This window comes from Prionailurus viverrinus, chromosome A1 (genome assembly GCF_022837055.1).
Source record: "Prionailurus viverrinus isolate Anna chromosome A1, UM_Priviv_1.0, whole genome shotgun sequence".
Classification (NCBI taxonomy): Eukaryota; Metazoa; Chordata; class Mammalia; order Carnivora; family Felidae; genus Prionailurus; species Prionailurus viverrinus.
The window spans coordinates 174,125,105-174,139,267 of NC_062561.1; the positions used below are offsets into that span (position 1 = coordinate 174,125,105).

The following is a 14,163-nucleotide window of genomic DNA, read 5'->3' on the forward strand; positions in this document are numbered from 1 at the left end:
GAGTGATTTCAAACTGCCACCTTCTGCAGATCAGGTCACTCATCCAATACCTCCCCTTGCCCCAGAATCTCAGATTCTCCTGTACAACACATAAAAATAAAAGCCAAGTACCAAGTAGCAAGTAAGTATCAACTAAATATACAAGCAGAGGTAATTTCTTATTACTATGACTATTTCTATCAAGGGGGAAAAAAAAACCCAAATGTCCCTTTAGATAGAATGTGAAGATAGTACTTTCACAGGTTTGCAAACTCCATTTGTCTTATATAGCCTTTAAAATATTCAACTCTAAGGGGATAATCTCAATTATTTAAACTTCTGCTTATTTGGTTATATTTAGGAATAGGGAACTGATACACAACTGTGAAAAATGGGAACAGATTTTCCTTTGCTCAATTTTAAGCCTTGAAACCAGCACAAACTTTACCTATACTGTGCACACAGAACCAGTGGAAAAGACCTTTACTTACCATCTATTTGCCCCCATTTCATGACACCTGAGAGTCTCTGTCATGGACAGTGTTTCTGCCTCGGCTCATAGTTTTCAAATAAACTATGCTAGCCCTGACTCCTGGCTCATAGGCAAGATCAGTTCTACTGTGGCCTGTGCCAGCTATAATCTTGAGTTATTGATTTTGAAACGATTCTCCATTTCTATTTCCTGGCGCTGACAGGTCATGTTGTGGCCTTGCCCTCACACTACCTCCATTTATATGATTTCATTACCCTAGCAACTGTACACTGAAGGAAAGCTAGTTCAGAGACAAACTCCTCTCACTCTCACCCTAAAATTCTTCTCTTTCTGCAATTCCTGGAAGCAGGCCACTAGTGACGTATAATCTCACTGGGAGTGGCTCCGTACTGCTTTCATACCTCTGTCATCAAAAACAGACCACATATCCAAGTCCCTCAAAACTCTTCTAACTCCAAGTAACTGCTCAAAAGTTAGTGGCTTCTCCAGCTACCAATTCCCAGACACTGTCTGCCTAAGCAGCTCTCTCACGCGTTAGCTGATACAGTTGACTCTCCTTCAGAGGGGTGTAGGTGAGGGGGGCTAAAAGGGTGTCTAGTCCACAACTCACTGACTGGAATAACCCCAAACTCTATGCTGTCTTAACCTCTCTTTCTTTAGAAAGGAAACATGGTTTAGTGGCCGTGAGGTCAGAAAACCTGGCTTTCAATCCAGCTCCTCCATCTATATGCTCTATTGTGACAATTCATCTCACCAAACTGGACTCTCAGTTTCCTCATCTGCATCATGGGAAGGTGAAAAGGTCTCATCTTTATGGGTTGCTGGGAGGATAAAATAACATAAATTGTAAATAAAGTGCTTCACATATAATGAGTAAGCTTCTGTTCGCTTCTCTGTAACCTAGGATTCCAAGCCTTTATTGTCATTTATTTCCAGAATGAGAACATGAACCATACCCCCTCAACGCTATGCTTGGGAAGACCAAGGGGCTGTTACAATTATGGCAGAGAACAAAGAGCACCCTAAATGGATTTTAGCACAAACCTGCTGGTCGCTTGGTTAGATTGAGACAGTCAGCGTGGTAAACTTTTGGGCAGCCTGGCTTCTTGCAAGAGACGAGCTGGCCAGCATCCCCACAGCTGAAACACTCATCCTCTCTTTCCTTTGTGATTTCACCCTGGGTCCTGCGCTTCCCCTGTTGCTTCTTCTTGAATTTCTTTGACTTTTCTTCCGTGGCAATGGGTTGATTCTAGAGGTCAGATATTGAGCAGTCAGCATTCTGTCGATACATTAGTTGTATGATCTTGACCAGGTTAACTATTCTCTCTGAGCCTCAGTCTCTCCTCTGGGAAGAGACAATCCTCATAGACTGTTGTAAAGATAAGAGAAAATACAGGAAAGGCACCTGGCACATCATAGGTACCCAATAAATAGTTGCATTAATTCTAACTTTTCTATGAACTACTCCTGCCACCTGCATGAAATAAGAGAAATAAACTTTTTTGTTAACATACAAGGCTGGTATTAAAGGTTCCCCTTTTGTAAGTTTTATTTTTAGGTTTGTCTGGGTATGTATGTGTGTGTGTGCATACAGATTTCTTAATTTATTCAACAACCCTTCACTGAGCACTTTAGTAAGAGTCACATGCTAGGAAGACACAGAAAACTAATTCATTATCCTTGCCCTCAACAAGCTATGTGCCTTCATCTATGTCAAATTAGATTCATGTCCACTACTCCCCAAAACAGACCCTGGTGCAGCCAGCACGTCTCCTCTGTGTTCCCTGCAGCCCACACTTGCTTACCAAACCCCATGGTTTTCATCGCATTATTAATGTTAGATTAGAAACATCCAGGATCAATTCAACTTATTACTATCTCACAGTGATCTCCCATTTCTAAACTTCTCTCAAAATTCTTTCTCACTGATTCATGTGTGAAATGTTACATAGATGTTAAGGATGCAGAAACTGATATCCCTAGTGAATGTAACACCTTTACACTTGCGTTAAACATAGTTATTATTTTGATATATAGGGAATAAATCAACTGGACACCTTTAAGAAACAAGACCATTTAACCAACCGACTAATGAAAAAAAAAAAATAAAGATAATTTTGTTATTTAATAAAAGAATATTTTGTGGGTGTTCATCATCTTCATGTGTTTTTGAACCCCTTTAGTTATTGGTTTCTATGCTAATTTGCATTTTTCAGTTCTTAATATTGACTTCTATAATCAAAAAAGCATAATAGGAAATACCCAATTGGAGTCATTGTGTAGTTTACTCTTCATCAAAATTAAACTTCAATTTTCAATGTACTGTAACTTATGATAGAGAAATCTAGATGCATGTTCATCCATTATGTAAAAAATTTAACAGTCACTAAAGATGATAGTTAAGAAGACGATGTAACAGCAAGGAGAAAAATTTTATAGTATTTAAGATACAGACTTGCAAGCAAATCTTTACATTTACAGAATTGTAGATCAGTTAAAATGTACATAAAAACCCAGGAAGTAAGACACAACAATATTTATACTTTGTTAAGATGAAAAGATTAAGGGTCCTATGTTTATCTACAGTGTTATACTACATTTAGAATCTTAAATTCAATATTGGATTTTTTGATAGCTTTAAAACAGAGAGAGAGGGAGACACAGACACTAAGAATGTAAGAAGCTTATTAGGAAATGTAAGTGAGATTAGCGGAGACCAATAAAGACATGGAAAGTAACCTACTTTACGGATTCCTATTTTACAGCTTTTTTAGCTAGAAAGGCATCACCAATTAGAAGTCAGACTGCTTAAAACACATCAACAATACCCAAAGACCAGCTCTTGTATAACCAAACTGATCATCAGAACGCCTATTTAAGTGCCAGACCCCAATGTTTTAATTCCAAAGAGACATCTTAAAGAGTCAGCCGTGCCAGTGGTTAGGGAGGGAGGACCACACCATTATTCCCGATGGAAACGTTTGGAAGGTACCTTTGGCCTTACACCCAAAAAGCCACTGCAGTTTGGGGCTCCACATTTGCAAACAGTCTTTCCATTCCCAAGACATTCTAGGTTGTAGTTGAAGGTAAGTTCAGTGCCTGCATAAAAGACCATGAATATATTAACATCTATGGCTTTGATTACCTTATTTCTTTAAAAAAAATTTTTTAATGTTTGTTTATTTTTGAGAGAGAGACCGAGCGAGCGCACAAGCAAGCACGGGGTGGAGACAGAGAGAGAGGGAGACACAGAATCTGAAGCAGGCTCCAGGCTCCAAGCTGTCAGCACATGGCCTGATGCAGGGCTGAAATGCACAAACTGCGAGACCATGACCTGAGCTGAAGTTGGGATGCTTAATTGACTGAGCAACCCAGGTACCCCTAATTACATTATTTCTGTATTAATCATAAAGGATACTGACTTATTAGAGAACAAAACTTTGGGAGGGTAGGAAGGGATTTATTAACTCTAACACCACTATATTAATAAATTCTAATCCTGTAAAATTATTAATCAGCAAATACACTTAATAACAGAAAAACATAAATGGCTCAGCAACTTAGTATTTAAAATAGCTTTTACTACAGAGATGTTAATTATCCCAAGTTGTTTGTTTTCTAACCCATTCAGATTCTAAATATATTAATTCATTACCAAAACCTAACAAACAACAACTCATTGTATACAGTGATTTGCTAGGCACTAGGAATGCAAGTATGAAGAAAACACCTGTTGTTCTGTGCCAAACCTGGCAGAACTTAAGTAAGAGAGACATCTCAATACAGAGTAATGCCAGAGAACTCTATACCACAGACCTAAGGTCTGGCTTTAAATCCCTGTTACCACAATCTAGCTGGGTGATCTGAGCCCTGAGTACATTTGTTAAATGAAGAAACAACAATAATCTCACAAGCTTGTTTAGAAAATTTGGCATAATGCACATAGCAGTAATTTAAAAAGAGATGTACAGGGGCTCCTTAGTTGGCGCAGTCGGTTGAGGGTCTGACTCATTTTGGCTCAGATCATGACATCGTGGTTCGTGAATTCATGCTCCACATCAGGCTCTATGCAGATGGTGAGGAGTCTGCGCCTCCCTCCCTCCCTCCCTCCCTCTCCTTGGCTCACAGGCACTCTCTCTCTCTCAAAATAAATACATGAGCTAAAACAATTAAAAAAAAACAAAAACAAAGGTGTACAGATTTAAGATACAAATTGTCCCCTTTCTGTCAAAAGTGCATTTTATCAGAGCAAAGAGCAAAGAAAACACACCAACATTCAAATTCAAAGCACATTAGGGAAAGCCTAACAAAATAATTCTCTATATGTATGCAAAAGAGATTATTTCTGGGTGGGGGTAATGGTTCACCATTAACATATAAAATGATAATCATTAGGTCAAAATTATCAAATCTTAGGAGGATTTCCCACTGCAGACTGACCTATCTTCCATCAGTGAGACTAACCAATACATATAGTTTTTCATCTAATATTGAATTAATATAGATCATTATTTGCTTATTTGGCTAAGCAAATTATAAAGCAGTTGCCTTACATTTAGGGGTCCAAATGGTTCGAATCACTCATGGCCTGGTGAGGTTCACAATGTAAGGAGCTTACAGGAACTGAGACTGACCCAGATAACAGCAGGGTTATGTCTCCCCTCTCACACCCACTGTGAAATACCGCACTGAATGATAGATAACTCTATTCATACAATTCCATTCTTATTACACAATTTATAAGTATGTAACTGAATTTTTATTAATTTAATGCACTTATAAAGCAGCTCAACCATATATATACAAAGTTTAAGATAGCAGGATACTTGACATAACCTGCTGCTTACCCACCATCCACTATATAAACATACTGCACAGAGGATAAATCAGAAGGTACCGGTACACATAAAAGAAAGACTCATACGTTTCTAGAAAAGAGTACAATACACAATAATCCTTGAGAGGTCTGCACTTAGGGGATGGCAAAGGGCGATGGAGAAAAGATAAACAAGGAGTATGATACATGTAGTAGACAGAAAGTATAAGAGGTATGTGAAGAATCCACGAAGCTCAATGAGATAAGGAGAGCAAGCTGAAAAGTTCAGACTCTACCTGCCAAGGCTGCAGCTCCCATAGACACTCCACATAACACTGAGCACATTCTGTCTCATTCCCCTCATCCCACCCATGCAGACTGGAAGTCAAGTGAGAACAAGAACAAGGTCTGTGAATTCCCACACCATGCTACTTGAGCTAAGTGAATATGGGAGAAAAGAGAAGAAAAACTTGTGCCAGATTGGTAGAGGAATCTACCCCCAGGGATAAAGACTATAAAGTTCCAAGTACAAATGTACTGAAAGCAGTCAAGAGAGATTTAAGAACTAAAGTCATGTGGCTAACATTTGAGTAATTAATACACAGGACACTTCTCCAGGGTGGTTAGAAGTGCCAGACTTAAGAATTCAAGTAACATAGGTATACCATATACCTTGCATTTTTGCAAGGATTAAATATAATATGCTTGGAACAGTGTCTGGCAGTGGTGCCAGGGGCTGAGGAGAGAGAAAATGGGCATTAGCATTTAATGGGTGCACAGTTTCACTTGGGGAAGATGAAAGGGTTATAGACATGGATGGAGGTGTTAGTTGCACAACAACATGAATGGATCTAATGCCACAAAATTATACACATTAAAAAATGGTTAAATGAGAAGTTTTATGTTATGTATATTTTACCATACCACCACCTCCAAGAAAATACTCCAAGCCAAGTACCACCTGGTACCTGTAAGTCTTTTATATATCCTCAAGAATTTGCAAACCTCATTTTGGGATTATGGGGCATATGGGAATTTTTAGATGCTCAAACCTCACATTCCTTTCTTAGCTCCAGAATCCTTAATTGATTCTTACCTGCTTTAATGTCACTCAGGGCAAAAAGACCAACACGGGTATCTCCATTCACAGACCATTTCTGTGTTTCACAGTTGGGCTGGCAGCAATGATTCATGAACCGAGCATAATTTCCTTTGGGACCAGCGTCAATGATTCGGTCCTAGAATTCCAAAAGATGCTGCTCATTAGACACTTCCTGTGTATTTTAATAAGCTAGAATTCCTATTTGTCAAATCTGACTCTCCCAGGAGTGGTTCTCAAAATGTAGTCACTAATCCACATCTGTTACTTGCTAGAAATGCAAATTCTTGGGCTGCACCTCAGATATACTAAAGCAGAAACTTTTAGGTGGGGCCCAGCAATCTGTGTTATAACAAGCTACTAGATGATTATGATACATGCTGAAGTTTAGGACCACTGTCTTAGAAGCAGCAGCTTGTCCCATCCTCTCAATTAGGTAGTCCTGAACCCTGGCTACACATTAGACATCACCTAAGTAGGGGGCACCTGGGTGGCTCAGTTGGTTAAGCGTCTGGCTTCAGCTCAGGTCATGATCTCACAGTTCGTGGGTTTGAGCCCCATGTCAGGCTCTGTGCTGACAGCTCAGAACCTGGAGCTTGCTTCAGATTCTGTGTCTCCCTCTCTTTCTGCCCCTCCCCTACTTGCACTCTCTCTCTCAAAAATAAATAAAAGTTAAAAAAATTAAAAAAAAAAAAAAAATCACCTAAGCAGATTTTAATACTGATAATGTGACCCCATCCCAAACTAAGATGTGAATATCTGGAGGTGATGATCTCATAAACCAAAGGGTTCAACTTGATAAATGTTCACAAAGTTTCACACCAGGAAAGAAATCTGTTGTAACAGCCAGTGGAAGAGGTGGGGGTGGGGAGCTGGCAGACCCTAATATTCAGATACAAGGAAGAATCTGATACACAGAAAATAAACACACTAAGATGCTAGAATCAGGAATGAGTCCCAAATAGAATTCTAGGCACCGATGAAATGAAACTCATCAGCAAATTCCTATAATTGGAAAGATGAGTTGGGTTCAGAAGCTGAATTCTAAAATCAATTTTTAAGACCTTCTTAATGTACTAAATATTAACAAATCAGTTTCTCAATCTGTAAAGCAAAAGGGTAAAAGAATGATTACTTTGTTGGCTTCAAGTTTTAATCCTATAGGAAAAACTAAAAGACATAATATCCAAATTAAACAGTTCAAAAAGAAAGCAAATAGCTTTGTTGCCTCTGGCAATGAATGTATACCAAGAAATGGGCAAACTGAGCTACTCCAGAACCTTGACCAAGCAATCCCCATAAATTTAAGGGAAAGACACTATTTTGGGTGGTGAATCCATGCCTACAAACACTATGACTAGGACAATATCAATTTCACAATCTTATAACAATGGAAGTAACACAAATTACTTACTTTGTCTAGGGTAAGCATATAGAAATTAGTGATATCATGTTCTTGGGCATAACGGATTCGAGCTCTGCATTCTTCTTCATCTATTAGCTCACCCACATACTCATTCACAAATTCACCCTAGAACAAGAAATAGCTCTTGATGGCAAAAAGCACAACTGTGTTTCCAGGTACACCTTATTTTTTAAAAAATTAATGAAAATAACAATCTCCAAAGAAGTTCATGTACACGTAACTAGTCACTTTAGCGAAGGATTATTCAAGAAACACAAATATGATGCTTCAACTATTTGACAATGAAAACTACCTCCCCACTCCTATCACGGTTACCAGGAGAAAGACTGGGATACACTGGACAATGAAGATCAACCAAGATGAAAGTAAGTAAACTAGGGCTCCATTATAATGCTGATATGGATAGTTGAACCCTTTAAGTGCCCCCAAACCTGAAAGTCAGTTTCCCTAAACTATGATCCTTTTCCGAAGAACATGCTCTGTGCTGCCTTTCCACATTTTACAATACTGTCCTCCTGACACTGTGGCCATACTAGCTTTCACTCTTGCTGTCCACCTTGCCTGCAATGCTTTAACACTCAACTAGTCTAAGCCAACAACTATTTGTCTTTCAATTTTCAACTTAAAATATTCTCAGAGTCAAAGCTAGTTTCAGGCCCTTTACCATTTACCACTGCCTCCAGAACCCTTTGTGCTTCCACACTGGGTGATTACTTGATCAATGTCTGCCCCCCTTAGAATGTAAACTTTATGAAAACATGGACCATGTCTCTATTATTGATCACTGCATTTGGAGCACAATGCCCAACACAAAGTAGATAATAACCACTTAGCAAATAAGGAAACAGACTGATATTCACTTCCTTTTCTAGAGACAAACTTCAGAATTCTTCAGAAAGCATAACTAGAATAAAGTTTATTTTATTAAAATGTCAAGATTTATTCTACACAAAGACTACATAATATTATCTACCAGAAACTTGCAGGTCCTTCTAAGTTTGAAATTGTAGATGTTAGTGTGCTTTTTAGTACAGAGGGCCTAATCCTCTTCTTCGTTTTCCATGAACTCAAACCCAGCGAAAACAGATTTTATTAGGTGATTAACACCTTTGTATCACATGTTCATATCCCCTTTCTCTTAACTACAGGTTCCAGGATTGTCACAAAAGAGCAAATAAGGTCATAGTATCTCTATGAATTCCCTTCATTTTTTCATCCTCATCCACAGTGAACATGTTTAATACTAAGGACTTTAGAGGTAAAGGAGACTTTCCCAAGCCTATAAACTCTAGAAGGACACAGCAAGACTAATAGTAAGGTTAATCCTTAACTATGTTATCTTCCCTCTAATGATCATCTCCTATTCATCAAGAATAACTACTCCTATTAAGCAAATGCAAAGAAGAAAAAAAAAATCCATAAATTATGAAAAACTTTCTTTACCTTTTTAATATCGGTTTTTGTCCGGAGACCCCAGCCCCTCTGTAATGTGCGAAAAATTTCAACCTCTGGATACTGGCGCTTAGTGAAGCACTGGTTTTGGCAGCGTCCTCCAGCAGGACATACTGTGGGGTGGCACTCATAGAGCAGCATGCGGTTGATACACTCAGAGTCTATCCCACAGGGGTTATCATCAGTAGCTTTACAGTTGCAACGGGGAATTTCAGACAAGTCTGCAGTAAAGATCTGTACCCTGCCAATAGGACGGTTCACCTGGAAAAGAAATATACTATAGAACATCAGGCAAGCCAACACAAGCCAGTTTAGGACCTATTAAAAGATAGACGTCTTTTCCTTGAAGTTGAATGCCACATTTTACAGGATTTTGAACTTTGTGGCATTATTCACAATAGCTAAAATGTGGCAAGAACCCATATACATCCACAGAGAGATAACACATGGATATACAAAATGTGGTATAAATAATGGAATATTATTCAGCTTAAAAAGAAAGGAAATTCTGACAGATGGTATAATATGGATGAACCTGAAGTACATTATTGTACATGAAATAAGCCAGTCACAAAAAGACAAATACTGTATGATTCCAACTTATATAAGGTACTTATAGTAGTCAAAATCATAAAGACAAAAAGTAGAATGGTGGTTTTGAAGAAATGAGAGGAGGGGAGAATAGGAAGCTAATGTTTAATGGGTAGAGTTTCAGGTTTACTAGATGAAAAAAAATACTAGAGATATATGGTGGTAATGGCTGCAAACATTATGAATGCACTTAATATCACTGAACTGTATGTTTAAACAGGATTAGGCTGATAAATTTTATGTTATCTATATTTTACAATAAAAAATTGAAAAAAGATTTAGGCACGTTTGACATAAAGCCTTACTTAATATACAAATTATGAATCCCACAAAAAATTTTTGAAAATCACATAAAAAAGGTAGTTTAACAGCTGGTACGCCAAAGTGAACTGTAAACTGAGTTTCTGCTATTACCACATGGTGGCACCACTTTAGCAGCTACATTAAAAAAAAAATTTCTTAAATTATAATGGCTTGTATGAGAAGGTCTTTGGGTAACTGAGGTTCCTGTTATGTGAAGATCTATTTTAATATTTATTACCATAATATGAAATCTTTTTAATAGACTATAGCAATGTCACTCATGCATTTATCTAGTAGTAGTCAAAAACAGTGAAAATCTGCTGAGGTAAAACACAGAGGTCAAACAAACAGCTGCTATAACACTGAAGCCATTAGTTTTTCAAATGCTGGTAGCAACAGTTTGAGGCAAAAAACAGACATTTCATAATACAGATGGATTTGTGTACTATGAGAATGAGTCTCCCCTACCTGATATTATTTCATGGGTAATAGTTAAACTGTGAGTCTTTAAAAACTCAACCCTTTCATAAAAATTGGCTATTCAGGAATTTTATCAAAATTTTGATAAATCACTTGTTAACACTGTTGTGAGAATAAGAAATAACAAGTAAAAGTTATAGTACAGAGTTTACTACAGCCTCTTAAACATGGTAGATATTAAAATTAAGTTGTCGTTTTAATACCTTATTTATCTATTTATTTGAGAGAGAGAGAGAGAGAGAGAGAGAGAGACAGAGAGACAGAGAGACAGAGAGAGACTGAGAATATGAATCTTAAAAGGAGGCTCCATGCTCAGTATGGAGCCCAATGCAGGACTTGATCCCACGACCTGGGATCATGACCTGAGCTGAAATCAAGAGTCAGATGCTTAACTGAGTCAGTCAGCTAGGCACCTATTAATGTCCCTTTTAAGGGGCGCCTGGGTGGCACAGTCGGTTAAGCGTCCGACTTCAGCCAGGTCACGATCTCGCGGTCTGCGAGTTCGAGCCCCGCGTCAGGCTCTGGGCTGATGGCTCAGAGCCTGGAGCCTGTTTCCGATTCTGTGTCTCCCTCTCTCTCTGCCCCTCCCCCGTTCATGCTCTGTCTCTCTCTGTCCCAAAAATAAATAAACGTTGAAAAAAAAATTAAAAAAAAAAAAAAATAATGTCCCTTTTAAGTATCTTCACATCAAATATTTGAGATTACCCTATCTATTCAATCTAAAATCACTATGATTAACAAAAGTTATTTCCACCCGCTAAATTCCCAAAAAGTTTCATTTCTAACATTTTAGTTTTTGCCTACTGTTTAACAATATCATAAAATCTCCACTGTCTTTGCAGAAATATAATGTCTTCAAACCAGTTCTCGATAGCACCTTAGAAGGATGTAACTCTATCAGATCTCTTCCCAGATTTTTCAAATACTGGTAAAAATTGTAAACTTGTTGTTAATGGAGGAATATTGTTACCACATGAAGTTATACTATTGAAGGCATACTATTACCACTGAAGTCACAAAACTCAAGAAAGCAAATTCTAAAAGTATAGAGGTAAGGACTAAGTTCAATCACCTCAGACTGCAGGTCCTACAAATAAGGGCATTTGAACATGCACCTCTGTCTCAAGATGAGTAACCTTATCTGACCTCCCTCCCACAAAATTTTCATCCTACTCCTTTTCTTCTATAAAGATATGTTTCAATCATTCGGAAGATCTAATCTAATTTGTTACTAATCCCAAGTAAGTTTCTTGCCTAACATAATATAAAGCAAAACAAAAAAAACCCACATTGTTTAGTAAGAATAAAATATAAATATGTAAGTACAGTTAAATTTAGCTCACTCTAGATCAGAGATTGACAAACTTTTCCTGTAAATGGCTAGATGGTAAATTTTAAGTCTCTGAAGGGTATAGATTTCTGGTGCATGTAGCTTAATTCTGTCATTGGAGCACAAAAGTAGCATAAGACAATTTCTAAAGAAGCATGGATGAGTGTCAATAAAACTTCATTTATGGATACTGATACTTGAATTTCATATAATTTTCATGTCCTTTTCATTTTTATATTTTTCCCAACCAGAGTAGGCCAGATTTGGTCCATGGACTGTTGGTTGGTTTGCCAATGGTTTGCCATTTGGTCCATGGACCACAGTTTGCCAACCCTTGATCTAAAACTTTTTCCTGGAAATATATTTGTTTATAAAAAGGTGGGGACGGTGTATGAAGGAAAGAAGTTGGCTTCTAAATTCTGTGATTTAGATCACTCACAAGAAGTTTCTCTCTCAACAGCTCAATATGGTTGACGTGCTACTCAGAAATGCCTCCCTTGCTATTATCTGACATCTATGACTGTGGGAAACCAGATTACTTTCCCCTTTTTGAGGCCTAACTACACTTAGATCTCTATGCATTATATCTCCATGTACAATAACTCCACTTAACTCTCAGTATATCACCACCAGTGTCCATTTAGACTCAATTTTAGATTGAGTCTCTTTTCATCAGTTTTATTTGTAAGGATTTATATTTTATTAATCTTATTCTTTCTTAGAGGTCTTCCAAAGATCAAAAGCCAAATTTACCTTTTTTTAAAAGGGGGAGGGGGGGAACCACCCTCATTCTATCTTGCAACTACCATGTACATCCATTAAAACCCTTTTAAAAATCTAAGCTATATTATGGAATTTTAGTGTTCTTAATTTCCTATATTTCATAACATTTTACTATTTTATCATTACTCATAGTTACTCATCAGTGATTCCCAACTCTGCCAATAAAGATTTAACTGACAAGAAAACAGAAAAATAATGAAATCACCAAAGTTCATACATGCAAGAGTTCAACACTCACATTTTAGTTTCTGTATGGCATTTCCCAAAGTGCTAAATCATCTTTCCAGAATGTATTAAAGAGTCGAGATAACATCTTTGTAGTCTGCTTTTAGTAGGGTTGCTTTATTGAGCAAATAAAAATCCCAGACACCTGATTAAATTTGAATTTCAGATTGAAAAATAAAAAATAGGTTTCTAGTTTAGGTATGTCCCATGGAATATTTGATATATACTTGACTACATTAGCCTCTAAAGATGGTGCAATTGATCTTTAAGTGAAACCTCAGACTAGAAGACTTTAGAAGCTCAAATATCAATGGGAATACTAATAATAAATTTCTTTTTTTTTTTTTAAATGGAATCTGCCAGTTAGCCATTTTTATTTTATTTTATTTTTTCAACGTTTATTTATTTTTTGGGACAGAGAGAGACAGAGCATGAACGGGGGAGGGGCAGAGAGAGAGGGAGACACAGAATCGGAAACAGGCTCCAGGCTCTGAGCCATCAGCCCAGAGCCCGACGCGGGGCTCGAACTCCCGGACCACGAGATCGTGACCTGGCTGAAGTCGGACGCTTAACCAACTGCGCCACCCAGGCGCCCCAATAATAAATTTCTATAGACAAAATAGAAATACGGTGTTCAGGAATGACATCAGCATAAATACTGTACAACAAGAAACTGGACAGTCTCATTTTGTTAACAAAGTTAATAATAGCATTCTTTCGTGTCTTCTAACGTTTGAACACAACTAACTTCTTAAAAAGGTTTTTTGAAAAGAGGTTATAGGAGTGCCTGGCTGGCTCAGTTAAGTGTGTGACTCTTGATCTCAGGGTCATGAGTTCAAGCCCCATGTTAGGTGTAGAGATTACCTATTTCAATAAATAAAACTTAGAAAAAAAAAGAATAAAGAAGTTTTAGTAAATACTTGTTGAAATGTCTAGTAAATTTGCTCTACATTATTCCTGTATTTTTAACTTCTCTTAATTATTCATAAAAATGACTTAAAAATTAAAAAAATACAAAGGATCCAAAGGACCCTGATGATAAACAGTGAGGACTCTTACTCTACTAGGGTCATTAAGGGTTAGGTACACCTAACAGGAACTTTACTGACCTTGGGAAACCCAGTCATAGTGGTCACGTAAAATATCTTTAGTATCAGCCATTACCAAGAGGACTTACCCTGTGTAT

General features: G+C 37.5%; 1 protein-coding gene across 9 annotated transcripts in view; it reads right to left on the reverse strand.

Moving 5' to 3' along the window:
• The window catches only part of NSD1 (nuclear receptor binding SET domain protein 1), a 144,567-nt gene that overhangs the window by 6,475 nt on the left and 123,929 nt on the right, over positions 1 to 14,163 (reverse strand). For all 9 annotated transcript variants that reach the window (XM_047858512.1, XM_047858477.1, XM_047858486.1 and 6 more), the window contains 5 exons: positions 9,257 to 9,526; positions 7,802 to 7,918; positions 6,385 to 6,526; positions 3,465 to 3,571; positions 1,517 to 1,721 (listed from right to left, as the gene is read on the reverse strand). In XM_047858512.1, coding sequence (XP_047714468.1) covers positions 1,517 to 1,721; positions 3,465 to 3,571; positions 6,385 to 6,526; positions 7,802 to 7,918; positions 9,257 to 9,526 — 841 coding nt within the window. The remainder of the gene's footprint in view (positions 1 to 1,516; positions 1,722 to 3,464; positions 3,572 to 6,384; positions 6,527 to 7,801; positions 7,919 to 9,256; positions 9,527 to 14,163) is intronic.